Source organism: Podarcis vaucheri (assembly GCF_965113315.1).
Source record: "Podarcis vaucheri genome assembly, chromosome: 8".
Classification (NCBI taxonomy): domain Eukaryota; kingdom Metazoa; phylum Chordata; class Lepidosauria; order Squamata; family Lacertidae; genus Podarcis; species Podarcis vaucheri.
The window spans coordinates 83,707,428-83,726,829 of NC_138766.1; the positions used below are offsets into that span (position 1 = coordinate 83,707,428).

At 43.1% G+C, this 19,402-nt stretch overlaps 1 protein-coding gene across 3 annotated transcripts in view; it reads left to right on the forward strand.

Annotated features, from left to right (window-relative positions):
- EFR3A (EFR3 homolog A) overlaps positions 1 to 19,402 on the forward strand; it is a 79,738-nt gene that overhangs the window by 23,210 nt on the left and 37,126 nt on the right. For all 3 annotated transcript variants that reach the window (XM_082235580.1, XM_082235579.1, XM_082235578.1), the window contains exons 4-7: positions 2,310 to 2,437; positions 4,471 to 4,621; positions 9,363 to 9,484; positions 18,392 to 18,541. In XM_082235580.1, the coding sequence (XP_082091706.1) occupies positions 2,310 to 2,437; positions 4,471 to 4,621; positions 9,363 to 9,484; positions 18,392 to 18,541 (551 nt within the window). The remainder of the gene's footprint in view (positions 1 to 2,309; positions 2,438 to 4,470; positions 4,622 to 9,362; positions 9,485 to 18,391; positions 18,542 to 19,402) is intronic.

The window sequence follows — 19,402 nt, forward strand, 5'->3', positions numbered from 1 at the left end:
TGTAGGAATAACGAGGATGACAGGAGATTGGATGCAAGTGAGCTGTGCAGGAGCAAGCTGGCAAGCAAGCTCCAAAACAAGCTGCCGGCTAGTTCTGCAGAGGCTCCTTTTATTAGCAGAAGTCAACAATTGGAAACAGTAGTGAAACCACTCTGCACATGGCGTTTTTCCATCTAAGCACATTTCCAGCATTAGCAGATACATGTGTTAGGAGGTGTTTCCCTAAAATGTTCCCCGATACTTGATTACGTCTGCATCCCTGGTCATGCTCCAGCCAAGCGTTATGTCTAGTAACCAAATCTGTGAGATGATAAACGGTCAGGGGGAAAACTCTGTCTTCTAGCCAAGAAGGCAAAAGGTCAGGGAGTGTGGGCGCAAAGCTCCTTGGCGTACTGTTGCATGCCTGGTGCGAGGTTTGCCTCAGCACAAGCGGAGCGTCACCTCCACAACTCCCCTCCTCGGCCTTGTTGACGTGGTGCAAAGGAAAGCAGAGCAATACCTTTGACACCATCTTGGCTGCAGGATTTACCAGAAGGAAGCATACCAGACTCCATCCAACCCTCTCAGGGACTCCACACCAGATCTGTGTAGGGCTTGCTCCTTAGTCTTTTCTTCTCCCAAAGATGTCCCACCAAACAGCAGAGGACCAGAGTTTTCCTTCTCGTAGATGGGCCACCTTTCCCAGGTTGACCAGCCCCATCTGCCTTTCACTTCCCTCTACAGCACACGTAGAAACCACCTCCTTGACCATATGACCCACCCTTGATCTTCTCAGTCCACTGGAGCCTGTCTTTGCATGCAGGGGAAATCCCTAACTCGCTGAGGGTTTGAAACCCATTGGCTACCCTCACCAGGGCACCCTCCAGGATTTCAAACATGTTGCCTCTCCCAGTCCTACCTGGAGATATCGGGAAGTGAACCAGGGACCTTCTGCATGCAAAAGGCAGATGCTCTACCACTGAGCTGTGGGAACCAGTTCCAAATAAGATGCAGCCATTCAAGTGTCCAACACTTCAAGCTACTATCCCTCTGAATTTAAATATTGCCTCCATCTAATGGATCAGCAACATTCCAGTACATTTAGGTTTAGTCCTGTGGGATATTGTAATTCTAATTATTTTTTTCCTTGTCTTGCTAATAACTCATTCATTTTTTTAAATTAAGTGGAGTGTGCTGATAATTTGCATACCTTGCCTTTCCACAATTTAATTTTGCCCTGTGGGAATAATTTCAAGATTATTGTTTTTATTTTTTTAAATAAGTACTTTGACTTGAATTCTTAATTCTCTGTGAAAGAAGTTGAAATGCTCTGCCAAACATAATTTGCAAAAAGAAAAGAAGCACTATCCTTTCTGAAGTATTTCTTTATATCCAAGTAGCTCAAGATGGTGCTCTCTTGTCCTTCCCATCCCCAGCCTTTCCACACAATAACCCTGTGAGGGTAGCATAAGTGGAAAGGTGGTAACTGGTCCAAGATCAGCTAGTGGGGTTGAGATGTGCAATCTGAAACTGGCTCTACTCAGTCCTGACACTCTGGCCATGTTGCCACAACTGGTCCTCTAGTAGATGTTTGGTGGAGGGGTGAGAGCCAGAATTTAGCAGTCTACAATCCTGCTTCTCTCCCCTTCCTATAATGTTCTAGAAAACAGGCATTCAGTGGCCAGTGTCTACACGAGTGCTTCCCAAACTTGGATCTTCGCCGGTTTTTTTTGGACTACAACTCCCATCATCCCTAGCTTGCAGAACCAGTGGTCAGGGATGATGGGAATTGTAATCTAAAAACAGCCAGAGACCCAAGTTTTGGAAACACTGGTCTACATTATTGACTCATTTATTTTATGATATTCATATCCTTACTTTCTTCCATCATGCGACCTAAGATGGCATGTACAGTCATAACTTGGATCCCAAATGCCTTGTGAGTTGAACATTTTGGCGCCATAAACCTGGACGTGAGTGTTCCTGTTTGCAAACCTTCTTTGGAACCCAAATGTCCTGCAGCCAATCGGAAGCCGCGCCTTGGTTTTCGAACATTTTGGAAGTCAAACAGACTTCTGGAACGGATCCCGTTCAACTTCCGAGCTACCACTGTACATAGTTCTCAGATGGTCACCCATCCAAACACTCACCAGACCTGGACCTGCTTAGCTTCAACAAGGTGGTGGCCTCATATGCCTTTGGTCCATTCCCCAGGATGCTATCTTCACCACATCAATATCTGGCCATAGTATCCAAAGTGCAAATCATAACTGATTTCTGTTACCGAGGAAAAAAGAAAAACATTGACTGGTGATTCTTCTTATGATTAGGATGGGCTTGTCAAAGCTGATATGGAGAAGCTGACTTTTTATGCTGTTTCTGCACCTGAGAAGCTCGATCGAATTGGTGCTTACTTAGCAGAACGACTGAGCCGGGATGTTGTCAGACACCGTTACGGGTAAGCTTCTTACTCGCTAATGCTGATGTTATCTTCCCACTAGTGATTCTTTCAATTTCCCCCTATAATCTGGGCTAGAACCATGGATGTTAGATAGTGGAGATGGTGTCTGTGACTCAGGTTGAGCAGCAGTTAAAACCAGTGGGAACTTTTTGCAGGAACTAACCTGATATCAAGGGATGCGGGTGGCGCTGTGGGTTAAACCACAGAGCCTAGGACTTGCCGATCAGAAGGTCGGTGGTTTGAATCCCCATGACGGGGTGAGCTCCCGTTGCTCGGTCCCTGCTCCTGCCAACCTAGCAGTTCGAAAGCACGTCAAAGTGCAAGTAGATAAATAGGTAGTGCTCTGGCAGGAAGGTAAACGGTGTTTCTGTGCACTGCTCTGGTTTGCCAGAAGTGGCTTAGTCATGCTGGCCACATGACCCGGAAGCTGCACACTGGCTCCCTCAGACAATAAAGCAATATGAGCGCCACAACCCCAGAGTCGGTCACGACTGGACCTAATGGTCAGGGGCCCCTTTACCTTTACCTTTAACCTGATATCAGAAGCCTGTCCTCGGAGGAACAGAAGCTTTGTAGGGCTAGAAGTTTTCATTTTCCTTTGTCTTAGGCCAAATTTACACACTGGGTGTCCAGCTGTCGTTTCAGCATGGCAAAATTCACTACGATCCACTTGACACAGCGATCACGCAGCTAAGAATCTGAACTGGGCAGCGTTCAAAGTGTGGTTGCAGTCAGGGAGAAAATGAGATGGTTTCATTTCACATTAGGGCCTGCTTGAAATTAGCCTGTGGTCCATTCACCATCTTTATAACTGTTCAGCAATGTGCTCCCGAGCTTGAATGATTGCATTCACACTTAGATGTAATTGCGAGCCATTATCAGTTGTTACTGTGAAAAGGACAGTGTTTTCTGTAAGTGACCTCAAGAACATATTACTCCTGAAGTGAGGTGAAGTTGAGTTAGGTGCCATCCCACCTCTTTTGCGATAGGTCTGGACCCGTCCCGCTTCTTATGAGCCTGATTCCGTCTTCTAGCCTTGCCCAGGATAAAGCCATTTGTGGAGCTGAGAGTGGCAGAGGGTTCCTCTTTCTTCCAAGGCCAAAGCCCAACAGAGGCTTTGCCAGCCTCTCCACAAACAGCTCTGGTCCAGGTCAAAGGATTTTTCAAAATGTGGGTGCAACCCTACACAGCGTAGTATCCTGCGTACACCCATTGAAACGAATTGGGGTGGTTTTAAGTCCACCTAAAAAGAAGGCTGGCGCTGTGGGTTAAATGACAGAGCCTAGGACTTGCCAATCAGAAGGTTGGCGGTTCGAATCCCCATGATGGGGTGAGCTCCCGTTGCTCGGTTCCAGCTCCTGCCAACCTAGCAGTTCGAAAGCACTGCAAGTGCAAGTAGATAAATAGGTACCGCTCCGGCGGGGAGGTAAACGGTGTTTCCGTGCGCTGCTCTGGTTCGCCAGAAGCAGCTTAGTCATGCTGGCCACATGACCCGGAAGCTGTACGCCGGCTCCCTAGGCCAATAAAGCGAGATGAGCGCTGCAACCCCAAAGTCGGCCATGACTGGACCTAATGGTCAGGGGTCCCCTTTACCCCCTATATACCTTAAAGTTACAAAGTTATTCCAATGAACAGGTTAAATAGAAACTGTTGCAGGAGAGTAAGAGCCAAAGGCAGCATGGCTCCCAGCAGAGCCAACGGATTGGGCCTGGTGGATTGGACTGGAAGGCTGGCTTTGTTGAAAGACCCAGCCTCTCTTGGGGGGGGGGGTAAAAAGGTTTGAAATACTGCTTTATAAGCTATTCCAAACCAGGTTGCCTCTTCCCTCCTCCCCTGGAGGATACAGCAGCACATCTAGAACGAGGGTGCTAGGAATGTAACTAAGCCTAGCGTGAAAGGAGGCCCCATGGAACGTAGCAGGACTTCCTTTCAGATAAATATGCATAGGAACAGACAAATATAGCTTATTTGTTTTCCTGAGTGCATGCGGCGCCTGACACCTGTGGATCTTTGCTTGCCTGTTCTCTCAGATACGTTTTAATTGCCATGGAAGCCCTGGACCAGCTTCTGATGGCCTGCCGCTCGCAGAGCATCAAACCGTTTGTCGAGAGCTTCCTTCATATGGTAGCTAAGCTGCTGGAGTCTGGAGAGCCAAAGCTGCAAGTTCTGGGGACCAATTCAGTGAGTAAACCAAAGTTCAGCTGAGCAGGGACCGCGGGAGCAGCGTAAACACTTTCAGTTCCTCTTCTGATGCCTGTAACGAAAGGGGGAAGCATCCTTACAGTTTGATATCCCCTAGCAGGCAGGCAGAGATGACTAAGGACAATGGAGAACTCCAATGGAGTTCACATTTAAAGGTGGATTTACCTAATTTCAAAACAGTACATGAACCCGCCCGCCTCTGAAATTTGCACTTCTCCGAATTTTGCAGCGCTTAAGTTATGTGTGCAAAAATACATATACACAGGTAAAGTATGTTTCCGAGCACAATTCAAAGTGTTGGTGCTGGCCTTTAAAGCCCTAAACGGCCTCAGTCCAGTATACCTGAAGGAGCGTCTCCACCCCCATCATTCTGCCCGGACACTGAGGTCTAGCGCTGAGGGCCTTCTGTCACTTCCCTCACTGCGAGAAGCAAAGCTACAGGGAACCAGGCAGAGGGCCTTCTCGGTGGTGGTGCCCACCCTGTGGAACGTCCTCCCATCTATCTGAATTTTAGAAGACATCTGAAGGCAGCCCTGTTCAGGGAAGTTTTTAATGTGTGACATTTTGATGTATTTTTAATCTTTGTTGGAAGCTGCCCAGAGTGGCTTGGGGAAACCCAGCCAGATGGGCAGGGTACAAATAATAAATTATTATTATAAAGTGTGCATATAAATGAATATATTGCTGAAGATAACATAAGTATATATTAAGGGAAATTGCTTTGTATATCAGGCAAAATTTCACGCAAGTATGTGTACATTAGGAGACTATAAGACGAGCCCGTGGTTCACCTGTTCCATCATCCTTGTTCTCAGAGTGGCCACCCAGATCCCTGTGGGAAATTTGTGGAAGCAGAGCATTGCCATCATGGCTCCATGAATTTGCCCAATCATCTTTTAAAGCCATCCGAGTTGGTGGCTTTCCCTACGTCTTGTGGGAGGGTGTTCCACAGTTTATTTTTTTTTTTATATATATAAAATTTTTATTGGTTTTACAAGAGTTTTTATAACAAACAAACATAAAAAAAAACAGACAAACAAACAAATATATTTTCAAAATGTCCTTTCATAAACTTCTTTCCTCGGACTTCCCCATACCTCCCCTTTCTGCATCCTCATGTCCAAATTTTATAGCAACTTATAAATGTTTTTTCCCATCCTAATTCATCATAGTCCTTTCTTAATCTAATCTTATATTACTGCAACCCTTTCTCTCTGTAAAATCTCGACATTCTAAACTTCATCAAGTTTATAATAGTTCTTAAGATAAATCTTAAATTTCTTCCAGTCTTCTTCCGCAGTCTCCTTTCCCTGGTCACGAATTCTGCTCGTCATTTCCGCCAATGTCATATAGTCAATCACTTTCATCTGCCATTCTTCCAAGGTGGGTAAATCTTGTGTCTTCCAATACTTTGCGATCAGTATTCTTGCTGCTGTTGTTGCATACATGAAAAAAGTTCTATCCTTTTTTGGCACCAGTTGGCCGACAATGCCCAAGAGAAAGGCCTCTGGTTTCTTAAGGAAGGTATATTTAAATACCTTTTTCATTTCATTATATATCATCTCCCAGAAAACCTTAATCTTCGGGCATGTCCACCAAAGATGATAAAAAGTACCTTCAGTTTCCTTACATTTCCAACATTTGTTATCAGGCAAATGGTAAATTTTTGCTAGCTTAACTGGGGTCATGTACCACCTATAAACCATTTTCATCACATTTTCCTTTAAAGCACTACATGCCGTAAATTTAATACCAGTGTTCCACAACCTTTCCCAGTCAGCAGACATAATATTATGACCAATGTCCTGTGCCCACTTAATCATAACTGATTTAACTGTTTCGTCTTGTGTATTCCATTTCAACAGCAAGTTATACATTCTTGACAAATTCTTAGTATTGGGTTCTAACAATTCTGTCTCAAGTTTTGATTTTTCCACCTGGAAGCCAATTTTCCTGTCTTGTTTAAAAACCTCCATTATTTGATAATAGTGGAGCCAATCTTGTACTTTGGGTTTTAATTTTTCATGGCTCTTTAATTTCAGTTTCTCTCCATCCTGTTCTAAGATCTCACAATACTTTGGCCATCCGACCTCCATATTAACTTTCTTGTGGGCCTTAGCCTCTAAGGGTGACAACCATCTAGGGGTTTTGTTTTCCAACAGATCTTTATATCTCATCCAAACATTAAACAACGCTTTCCTTACAATATGATTTTTAAAGGCACTATGCACTTTGATTTTGTCATACCATAGATATGCATGCCAGCCAAATGCATTATTGAAACCTTCTAAGTCCAAGATATCTGTATTCTCGAGGAGCATCCACTCTTTCAGCCAGCAGAATGCTGCTGCTTCATAATACAATTTTAAGTCCGGCAGGGCAAATCCCCCTCTTTCTTTTGCATCTGTTAAAATTTTATATTTTATTCTGGGCTTTTTGCCCTGCCAGACAAATTTCGCAATGTCTTTCTGCCACCTCTTGAAACAGTCCATCTTGTCAATAATCTGCAAAGTTTGAAATAAAAATAACATTCTAGGCAGTACATTCATCTTAATCACTGCAATTCGGCCTAACATTGACAATCTCAGATTTGACCATATTTCTAAATCTTTTTTAATTTCTGACCAACATTTTTCATAATTGTCCTTATACAGATTCAAGTTTTTAGATGTTAAATTAACCCCTAGATATTTCACCTTCTTAACCACCGTCAGACCTGTCTCTTCTTGAAACTTATTCTTTTCCATATCTGTTAGGTTTTTCCCTAAGACTTTAGTTTTTTGTTTATTCAATTTAAATCCAGCTACCTGTCCAAATTGTTGGATTATTTCCAACACTCTTTTTGTACTAGTGTTTGGCTCCTGCAAGGTCAAAACAAGGTCATCTGCGAACGCTCTTAACTTATAGTGTTTGGTTCCGACCTTTACACCTTTAACCTGCTGGTCGTCTCTAATCATGTTCAGCAGCACCTCCAGGACCGAAATAAAAAGCAATGGGGAAATTGGGCACCCCTGTCGTGTTCCTTTTTCTATCTTAAGTTCCTCAGTTATTACATTGTTTACAATCAACTTAGCTTTTTGTTCGGAATATATTGCACCCATACCATTCTCAAATCCTTGTCCTACCCCCATCCCATGAAGATTCTTTTTCATAAAACTCCACGAAATATTGTCAAAGGCTTTCTCCGCATCCACAAATATCAAAACTGCTTTAGTATTTATGTTCACCTCTAACTTTTCCAAAATGTCTATTATATTCCTAACATTGTCTGAGAGGTGTCTTTTTGGGAGAAAGCCTGCTTGATCTCTGTGAATCTTCTCCATCAGTACTCTTTTAAATCTTTTTGCTAAAATGTCTGCAAAAATTTTATAATCCACATTCAGTAACGAAATTGGGCGGTAGTTCTTCAGTTGAGTCTTTTCAGTCTCTGTCTTTGGTATGAGTGAGATATATGCTTCTTTCCACGATTCGGGTGCCTTTTTTCCCTCTAAGATCTCGTTACAAACTTCCTTTAACGGTTGTATCAGCCATTCCTTTAAAGATTTGTAATATCTGGAAGTCAGTCCGTCTGGCCCTGGAGATTTGCCCAATTGCATGTCCTGAATGGCACCCTCTATCTCTTGTTGGTGTTCCACAGTTTAACTATGAACAAATAATTTCTTTTATCTGTCTTTAATCCTCCAACATTCATCTTTATTGGATGGCTACAAGATCTAGTGTTTTGAGAGAAGGAGAAGAACTTTTTTCTCTAAAAATGCCATACATAATTTTATACATCTCTGTCATGTCACCTCTTGTTCTTGTTTTCTCTAAACTTTAAAAAGTCCTTAGTGCTGCAGCCTTATCTTACAGGGGAGTTGCTCTCTCTCCTTAATAATTTTGGCTGCCTTTTTTCTGAGAAATTAGCACTGAAAGGCTGGTGAATTTCCATGAGAACTGAACTTAAGACTGAAAAAAAAATGAGTACCCGAGAGAAGCCAAATTTGCCAATCCCTATTTCAGGTGAACTTTTGTTGAGCAAGAGGGAAGAAATGCCTGTCCCTCAAATAGGTTGGATATAATACGTGCATTAAACACATTATAGGTCCTCCCTAGCTCTAGCAAATGTTGAAAATGGATGTATTTTGAGTTTCATTCTCCTCAGGTGATATGATGTAGTTCTAAAATCTGTGCAAGCCTTCTCCATAGCAACACAAAAGATTCTACAGGCATAAGGAGGAAAGAGCTATTCTGAGATATCATAAATTATTTTCAATTCCTAACTTTTCAGTGAATCGGGTTTCAAATTGGCCTCGTGCCTTGGCTACAGCAGAAGGTACATTCACTGGAAATAAAGTAAACTTGATATTTCTAAGAATGTGCGCAGAGATAATTTGCTCCCTGAAAGTAGAACCTTGCTTGGATATTTATGGAAAGGCTGAATTTAACGTGGTGACTTTCAAAGCGAAGTTTTCACATCTTAACTTCAAGATTTTAGGGGGCTGGTAAAACAAAGTTCACACAGATCTGGCTGCCCTGTGCCTGTAACAAAGTTAAGAAAAACAAGTTTGGTAGCCGCCTCTGATTAAGTGCACATCCAAGTTGATCTTGGTCTTTCAGTGTAACACCACAAGGGACGTATGCTTTAAGCCAGGAAAGTTGGCAATAGACTGTTATCTCTTTCAAGTATTACCTCTGACCATAAACCAATCTTGTATTCTCTTCCTTCTGATTTCCATAGTTTGTTAAATTTGCAAACATTGAGGAAGATACTCCTTCATACCACAGGCGCTATGACTTCTTTGTTTCCCAGTTCAGTGCCATGTGTCATTCTTACCACGAGGATCCAGAAGTACAAAATGAGTAAGTAACCAGATATGTGTACAGGGCCGGATTTAGGTTTGATGAGGCCCTAAGTTACTGAAGGTAATGGGACCCTTTATATGTCCAGCTGTCCTTTGTCAACAACAAATTGTCACTTTTTGTATGTGTTGAATATATGCTATATGGTAATTTATGGACCTAATAGGTATCTGAAGCCATTTGCCCATGTCCCCATGCAACCAGTCCCTGCAGAATGTAGGCACCCTCTATATAGAAATGAGCAAACCAGTGATATTTTAGGGAGCAGGCTAGCAGGCTTAACATTACTTAAATCATAGGAGCCTACACAACACAAAACACTGTTGCTGTATGTAGGTTTTATTTTATTTGTTTTTTATCTTATATTTTGGAAATGTACATCCAGGTGTTTTTTTCTTTTACATTTTTTTTGGGGGGGCCCCAAGAGAGTGGGCCCCTAAGCTATAGCTTGTTTAGCTTATACATAAATCTGGCACTGTGTGCATATTTGCTTCAAGTCCTCTTCCTTGGTCCAGTTCTGGCATCCTGGCTTGTTCACCTCTGCCCACTCACAGGGAGGTCTAAAATGAGCGTCTGTTTGCAGGATTGTAAACAGCTTTGCAGCCCAAAGCTAATAAAATGGTGTTCAATCAGATCCAACAGATTACTGACTCGGTAAACTAAAAGCAATAAATTCGTTGCTGCGATGGTACAATGAATATTCCATAAGTTGATTGGGCTACATACCAGGAAAAAAACCTTCTCAAAGAAGCTGCCTGAATATTAGGATGCTAAATTCCTGCCTAATTTCAGCTTGTAACTAATTCAAGAAGGCTGGAACTGCAACACAAAAAGGCCAATTTGCTAGTAATACTCAGCCGTCCTCTGGTGTACGCAATGACTCTTGTCAATGCCCCATCTGAGGAGCAGAGTTTCTGGGCAGGGAAATATGGGACAAGGCAGTCCCTTAAATTCTCAGATATTTTTCATGGAAGTTCTAGACTTGCCAGATGTATGTTTCTTAATTGAGATTGTATCCTTGTCAAAACAGCTGGCTGACTGTTGTACTCGCTTCTCCTTAGAGGAGAGGAGTCAGAAGCTAAATTGCCTTGAAAATTTCCATGAACTGCTTTCATTTGAAGCCTCTACTCGAGATCAACTGAGGGCTTGTCAGAGGAGAAGGGGGGAGCCCAGGTTTTTCTGCTCCTTCCCCACAGGAAATGAGTCACCAGCCTGCCCCGCAATGTCCCTTGTTGACAGTCTGATTCACATGACCTCAATTCATCCCTAAATGTTTTTCACGTTGCAGTCAAAGTTGGCATTGCCCTGACAGAGCAGATGCTGTCCAAAATGGCTGCCTGATAGCCTGGTTCCCCCCACTTTTGCCTCTCTAGTTCAATGTATGTCATGATTATTACTTTTTTGTGACACCAGAAAATATATATACCGTATTTTTTGCTCTATAAGACTCACTTTTCCCCTCCTAAAAAGTAAGGGGAAATGTGTGTGCGTCTTATGGAGCGAATGCAGGCTGTGCAGCTATCCCAGAAGCCAGAACAGCAAGAGGGATTGCTGCTTTCACTGCGCAGCGATCCCTCTTGCTGTTCTGGCTTCTGAGATTCAGAATATCCCCCCCCCTTGTTTTCCTCCTCCAAAAACTAGGTGCGCCTTGTGGTCTGGTGCGTCTTATAGAGCGAAAAATACGGTATATTGTGAAGTTGTAGCTGTCTGTCCCTGTTCAAAATGGTTGCCCCATAGTCTGCAATAACACTATCCACTCTTCCGTAGCCACCTCAGCATTCTCACCATTTAATTCTGCAGTGTGCATATTCCAGACTGTCAAGATTATATAGGAGGAGGGGGAAATCTCAAACCTATGTTTTGCTACCATTGCACCCGCCTTAAATGGGTCTTTATCACCAAGCCGAGAAACCTTTTTACAAACCCTCGCAAGTGTCCCTATTTTCCAGGGACAGTCCTGGATTTACAGAAGCTGTCCCGGTTTCTGATTTGATCCCAGAATACCCCACTTTTCCTTGGGACGTCCCTGTTTTCATCGGAGAAATGTTGGAGGGTACAGAGTTATACGACCCCAGAGCCAAGGAGATAAGTAATTATACAACCTTTAGAAGACATGTGAAGGCAGCCCTGTATAGGGAAGCTTTTTAATCATGTTTAGGGAAACTGAGGCCCGGGGGCCGGATCTGGCCCAATTGCCTTCTAAATCTGGCCCGCGGACGGTCCAGGAATCAGCGTGTTTTTACATGAGTAGAATGTGCCCTTTTATTTAAAATGCATCTCTAGGTTATTTGTGGGGCTTGCCTGGTATTTTTACATGAGTAGAATGTGTGCTTTTATTTAAAATGCATCTCTAGGTTATTTGTGGGTCATAGGAATTCGTTCATTTTTTCCCCTTCAAAATATAGTCTGGCCCCCCACAAGGTCTGAGGGACAGTGGACCGGCCCCCTGCTGAAAAAGTTTGCTAGCCCCTGTTTTAAATGTTTATTATTTTGTTATGTTTTTATATAATGGAGGTTGCCCAGAGTGGCTGCGGCAACCCAATCAGATGGGCAGGGTATTATTATTATTATTATTATTATTATTATTATTATTATTATTATGGAATAGGATATACCTATTTTCATTGGAGAAATGTTAGAGGATGTGTTTTTATCACAAATAGTTTGTTTCCTGAAGGAAGCAATCTATGTAAGCATATTGCATTCGCCTCAGTCCTGTTTCCGATCTCACGTTCGAGATGGCTGGAGCTGCAGCACAGATTATTCCAGAAAGTTCTGACAGATTTTCAGGTGCTCCCCACCCTCCTGTCAGCTGCAGGGGCCTAGGCGTCCTCACTCAATTCGTTTCTGATTCAAATTGTCTCCAGTGTCAGCCTTCCATCTGAAACACTGTTTCTATTCATAAACATTCATCTTATGGCAATCTCTTTTCCTAAAATAAACTGCTGTGGGTCATGTGTCGGCGTTTTTAATCTCCGGAGCTAGAATTCTGAATGTAGCTTTGGAAAGCAGACGTTGTTAAGGGTACATGCAGTTATAAAATACCTCAAACAGCAGTGTACTGACTTACCGCTGAGGAAATTCACAAATGAATAAAGTAAGATGGATTATGTATGTTTCACCCTGCAGTTTGCTCATGTCCTTTTAGTGACTTGCGCGCAAATAATTATTGCATCTCGATTTTAAGATAATGTATCATGTGAAACCTCAAACAACAAGAGTCTTATGGCACCTTTAGAGAGCAATGCTTGCAGCCAACTAAGTCCTACACAGAGTAGAACCATCAATATTAAAGGAATTCTTCCTGTTTGTTAATTTTAGTCTATCTAGCCTGAGGCTACGGTGTTAACAAATGAATGGGACTCTAGTCTTTAAAATGCCACAATATTCTTTGATGCTTTTGCTGCAGTGGGAAATGTGCTCAGCTAGAAGGACTATTTTGGATTTATTTGAATGCATGATTTACCATCCTATTTATTTTATATCTTAAACATATATCTGTGAAATGGATCTTGCACAAATGAACTAAGGCACAAATGTTAGAAGAGAAAACCGAAATATTGTTTGTGTTCCTGTACAATGAAGTTGTTACTCTGGTCTTTAGCTCCCTCTAGTGAAAATATGGGTGGTTTTTTGGTGGTTTTTTTTGCACAAAAGAAAGGTAAGAATGATCTTTCTGAGGCCTTGTTTACGGTACTTAAGTGAATTGCACGTGAATTGCACTGAGGCAGGCCTAAATGCCAATGTTTGTTTCTTATTAAATTTATATCTCACCACCCTTACCTCAAATTCTGTCACGCTGAAAAATGGCTTGGAGCAACATGACCCAAACAATTGCTTTCCCTTCATATGAATACCCAAACCTTACGATTCTCTTCAGAGGCCATACTTCAAATGTCCCTGATTAGAGAACCTTTTCAGTGGTAGCTCCCTCACTGTTGGGCTAATCTCATCCAGCAGTTTTTTCCTCACCTTCCTAGGGGACCTTTTTAAGCTTTCTAAATAAATTGTGCTCTTTTTGCTGATCAGAAGGTCGGTGGTTCGAATCCCCACGACGGAGTGAGCTCCCATTGCTCGGTCCCTGCTCCTGCCAACCTAGCAGTTCGAAAGCACGTCAAAGTGCAAGTAGATAAATAGGTACCACTCCGGTGGGGAGGTTAATGGTGTTTCTGTGCTCTGCTCTGGTTCGCCAGAAGCGGCTTAGTCATGCTGGCCACATGACCCGGAAGTTGTACGCCGGCTCCCTCAGCCAATAAAGCGAGATGAGTATCACAACCCCAGAGTCGGCCACGACTAGACCTAATGGTCGGGGGTCCCTTTACCTTTTAGTGCTACTTCTGATACCCAAGCCTTCCTTGGAGATATGAGCAGATATCTAGCACCCTGTTCCTTCATCCCAGGCATCCCCAACTTGCGGCCTTCCAGATGTTTTGGCCTACAACTCCCATGATCCCTAGCTAACAGGACAGTGGTCAGGGATGATGGGAATTGTAGTTCGGAGGGCCAAAGGTTGGGGATGCCTGCTTTACCCTTTTGTGGTTCTTTTTCTGAATTCTAGTTTAACAACTAGAATTCAGAAATTATAGTTTCTGAATTTTAGTGACTTGCGCTGCTCTAGTTCGCCAGAAGCGGCTTAGTCATGCTGGCCACATGACCTGGAAGCTGTACGCCGGCTCTCTTGGCCAGTAAAGCAAGATGAGCGCCGCAACCCCAGAGTTGGCCACGACTGGACCTAATGGTCAGGGGTCCCTTTACCTTTACCTTTAACCTCATCTCTTAATCTTAACCATCGCGACACTGCCCCTAATAACCGCCAGCACTCATGGAAACCACAACGCAGAGAATCAAAACCCTCCACCAGTCAGAACATGCCAGCAGAGACTCAAATAATTAATACCAGTAGAATGATTAAATTACATTAAAACGGTGTTAAAATGGCATTTTAAAGCCTGGGAGAATAAAGACCTCACACGAATGTGGGCATCTTTTTGAGGCAAGCGTTCCACAGCTGGATGCTGGAGGTCATTTTCCTTGTTGCAAATTTTATCATGAGGAGGCACATAGAGCAGGGCCTCTGTAAGTGATTGTAGGGCTCAGGTATGTATTTATGGGAAGAGACAATCCTTTAGCTGTTGAGGCCCCAATCTGTACAGGACTTTTTAGTTCAAAACCAATACAGTGGTACTTTGGTTTACGAACTTAATCCATACCAGAAGTCTGTTCTTAAACCAAAGCGTGCTTTCCCATAGCAGCGGGGGACCCAATTTATAAATGGAGCACACTCGACAGGAAGCGGAACAGTGTTCTGCTTCCAAGGCAAAGTTCACAAACCAAAACACCTACTTCCGGGTTTGCAGCATTCTTAATCCATGTTGTTCATTAACCAAGCTGTTCTTAAACCAAGGTACCACTGTAATTTGGATTGGGCCCAGAAATGTATCAGGAGCCAACGAAGGCTCCAAAGAGGCAGTGGAATATGTCCGTACCACATAATGTTCATATCACATAAGCCAAATGCTACCAAAAAAAGGAGAGGTGAGGTCTCTATAGCTATCCTGGCAGATCTTCCAGAGAGAGCCTAACACACTTCTCATCCTATATAAGGCTTCATTGGGCTCCTCATTGCTGAGGAAACATCTCAGCAGGGCCAACTGGAGTTGTCCATGGTCCTGAATGCTTTCTGCCTGACACGGACTTTGATTTCTTTTTGTTTCCTCAGCAAACCTTATACTCCCATAGAACTTCCCCCAATGGCTATGACAACATTGTCTCATACTGAATGTAAAAAAACTGTGGGGGGAAAAGACTCTTATGAATTGAAAGGGGAGACGTTGTATGTACTTTTCCTTGTTTATTTGTTTGTTCTGCTTCCAAGGCAAAGTTCACAAACCAATATGTTTTGTATTACGGGGGGGGGGGGAATCTTTTAATAAAACTAATTTAAAAAAGAAATAAAGACCAGGACCTGGTATAAGGTCACTTCCTGTGTTCCTACTATACTAGTGTGAGGAAACTTGCAGAAGTTTATATTCAGGTTGCAGATAAAGTAAAAACGAATCCTAATGTAATGAATCCAGTAGACTGAAAAGCCACTAATAAAACACTTTTAAAACGTGTTGGGAGTGTGTTCGTGGACTTGAATGAAGCTGTGGAAGAGCAAATCCTTATAATTATTTGCAGTCGGCCATAAAATTGTCAATGTGTAGCTTTCGTTGCTAACTCAGAATGATAGCTCTCGTTTGGATCACGCAGCATGTATGAAATAAGGCTTGAACAAAGTCATTATAAATCCTCTTTTTCTTCCCTGAGCGGGATTGCAACGGACAAGAAAGTTGCTCTTGGAGAATTTCAAGTAGGCAGCTGAGCCCAACAAGCACCGTATGTTCGCTTGCCTTTTAAATTACAATTTAAACTGACATTAAAGGTCTTCACCGGCTGATAATTCCACCCCACCCCACATGCGAGGTCCAATTACACCGAACTTTCTCACCTGTGGTAGAGTTATCTCCCTTTGCGGAATCTCTTGACTCCGAATTACCAAAGAACGGGCTTGTCACTTGCAAACAAGTTATCATATTTCTTCAGGGGAAATATGATTTTTTTGCACACATGACCTTTCCAGATCAGGTGGTATTTTGCGAAGTTTGTTCTCAGCATTGGGCATGGGACTGATGCCCCTGCAGAGGTTGTTGGGACTCCCATCACCTGTGACCATTGGGCCATGCTGCCTGGGGTGGATAGGAGTTGGAGTCCATCAGCACCCAGAGGGTTCTCCATCCCTGTCCCTAATAGCACCTTACTTTAGTAAGCACCTTACTTTAGTTTTGAGGGACGTGGGTGGAGCTGTGGGTTAAACCACAGAGCCTAGGGCTTGCCGATCAGAAGATCGGCAGTTCGAATCCCCACGACAGGGTGAGCTCCCGTTGCTCGGTCCCTGCTTCTGCCAACCTAGCAGTTCGAAAGCACGTCAAAGTGCAAGAAGATAAATAGGTACCGCCCCAGCGGGAAGGTAAACGGTGTTTCCGTGCGGTGCTCTGGTTCGCCAGAAGCGGCTTAGTCATGCTGGCCACATGACCCGGAAGTTGTACGCCAGCTCCCTCAGCCAATAAAGCGAGATGAGCATCACAACCCCATAGTCGGCCACGACTAGACCTAATGGTCGGGGGTCCCTTTACCTTTCAGTGCTACTTCTGATACCCAAGACTTCCTTGGAGATATGAGCAGATATCTAGCACCCTGTTCCTTCATCCCAAGCATCCCCAACTTGCGGCCCTCCAGATGTTTTGGCCTACAACTCCCATGATCCCTAGCTAACAGGACCAGTGGTCAGGGATGATGGGAATTGTAGTTCAGAGGGCCGAAGGTTGGGGATGCCTGCTTTATCCTTTTGTGGTTCCTTTTCTGAATTCTAGTTTAACAAATGGAATTCCTAAAATCAATTCTGTGCAATTTGCCTTGGCCTTCTTGCTCCTCCAGGTCATTTTTGCCTTCCCTGTGAATTCCTAATGTGCATCTAAACCAAGGCAAGAAAGCAATCTGGATGTGCATTGTTTAACTCAGCGGTTCTCAACCTGTGGGTCCCCAGGTGTTGTTGGACTACAACTCCCATCATCCCTGAGCTCTAGCCTTGCTAGCTGGGGGTGATGGGAGTTGTAGTTCAACAACAACTGGGGACCCACAGGTTGAGAAAGGCTGGTTTAACTGGTGTATACCTGCAGCCCTAGTCATTGCTGAAGTTACACACTATAATAGGTTTCATAGAGCTGTTTGAATGATCCCATCAGTGGTACTGCTTTATCAAGTGAAGCCTTGTTTGTTTGTTCGTATATTTTATTTTTGGCCTCATATCCTGCCCATCATCTCAGTATTGTCCCCACTCCAGGGCAGGTAGCAGGGGATAGAATGCAAATATTTTAAAAACCAATTCCAATAACAATGTAATTAGCTAGTTCACAGTATAACTGTCAAGGAATGCAGTCTTAAACAGCCTGTATTAAAAGACATGTCTTCAGCTGGTTTCTAAAACAGCATCATCTTGGCACCAGCTAACAATAAATGCACACAATGTGTTACTGTACTCTCTTGGCCACATTGTGCTGCAAGCTGTATGCATTTGTGCAGAGGATTACATCGAATCACAGAATTATCAAATTGGAAGGAACCCCAAGGGTCATCTAGTCCAGGCATAGCCAACCTTCAGCCCTCCACATGTTTTGGACTACAATTCCCATCATCCCTGACCACTGGTCCTCTTAGCTAGGGATGATGGGAGTTGTAGTCCCAAAACATCTGGAGGGCTGAGTTTGAGGAAGCCTGGTGTATACATATTATCAGGAGGTCCATTCTGCAAATTTTAGGAACCAGGCCTTCAGTTGTGGTGGCACCTACTCTTTTGACTTCCCAGCACCTAAGTGCAAGACAGGAATTCTCTGCTGACTTTTTGTGCTTACTGAGGACCTTCCTCTTCCAAGAAACCTTCTAAGTTATCTTTCTGTATTGGAATTTTAGAAAAGGTGTTTCTATTGTTTTATTACTTGTTTGCTGCCCTGGGCTCCTTTAGAAGGTAGGGAAGGAAGCGTCATAAATAGGCATGCCATACGTCAGGAAATTTCCTGACATGTCCTGGTTTTTGGGTGTCGGGGTGAATTTTGATGTACTGGCAAAATGTCAGGGAGTGCAAACAGCTCAAAAAGCTTAAAATCACTACTTTTGGGTTTCTCCAAATTAGCTCTACAATTTTGGGGTCTTCCTCAAAAAAAAAAAAAAGGGCTGAATAATTTTTGGGGTGCCAGGAATTTTTACTTTTTGGAAGTATGGCAACCCTAGTAATAAATTCAATGCAAAAGTGATTGAATGAGCGGATCATATTGTTGTTAGCTTCAGCCTTGCTTTGCTGTCTTCCTCTAGGATCCGAATTGCCGGAATCAGGGGCATCCAGGGTGTGGTTCGCAAGACTGTTAATGACGAGCTGCAGGCGACCATATGGGAGCCTCAGAACATGGACAAGATAGTGCCCTCCCTGCTGTTCAATATGCACAAGATTGAAGATGTTGACAGGTGTGTAAGTGCATGCTCATTAAATCCTATTTTATTTATTTGAAAAATAAAAATGTATATACCACCAAATATCATGGTGGCAGGCCCGGATTTAGGTTTGATGAGGCCCTAAGCTACTGAAGGTAATGGGGCCCTTTATATATCCAGCCGTCAACAACAAATGGTCGCTGTTTTTTGTGTTGAATATATGATATATGGTAATTTATGGACTAAATAGATATCTAAAGCCATTTGCGCATGTTGCCATGCAACCAGCCCATGCAGAATGTAGGCACCCTATATATAGAAATGAGCAAACCAGTGATATTTTAGGGAACAGGCTAGCAGGCGGGGCCCATTACTTACATCATAGGAGCCTACACAACACAAAACACCATTGCTGTATGTAGGTTTTATTTTATTTTTATCTTATATTTTGGAAATGCACATCCAGGTTTTTTTTCCTTTAATTTTTTTGGGGGCCCCCAAGAGAGTGGGGCCCTAAGCTATAGCTTGTTTAGCTTATACATAAATCTGGCACTGGTCAGAGATGATGGGAACTGTAGTCGAAAAACATCTGGAGAATCAAGTTTGGGAAACCCTTATCTAAGATATAACAGGTGGCAAACTGTGAAATGACATCTTTAGTGATGGTTCCAGGCATGCAAATGGGACCCACATTTTTATCTTTACTGTGCCCTGTAAAACTGTTTTTCTTCTGCTTATTATTCTCCTGTACTCTTAAGATATTAATTGCTTTTAGCTCTGCAAGCGCTGTCAATATTTTTCTGGGCTTGCATTTTTATTCTGGCGAGTGTGTCTAATGTAAGCTGCCCTAGAAGCATGAACGAACTGCTGCTCATACACTTCTAAAATAAAATG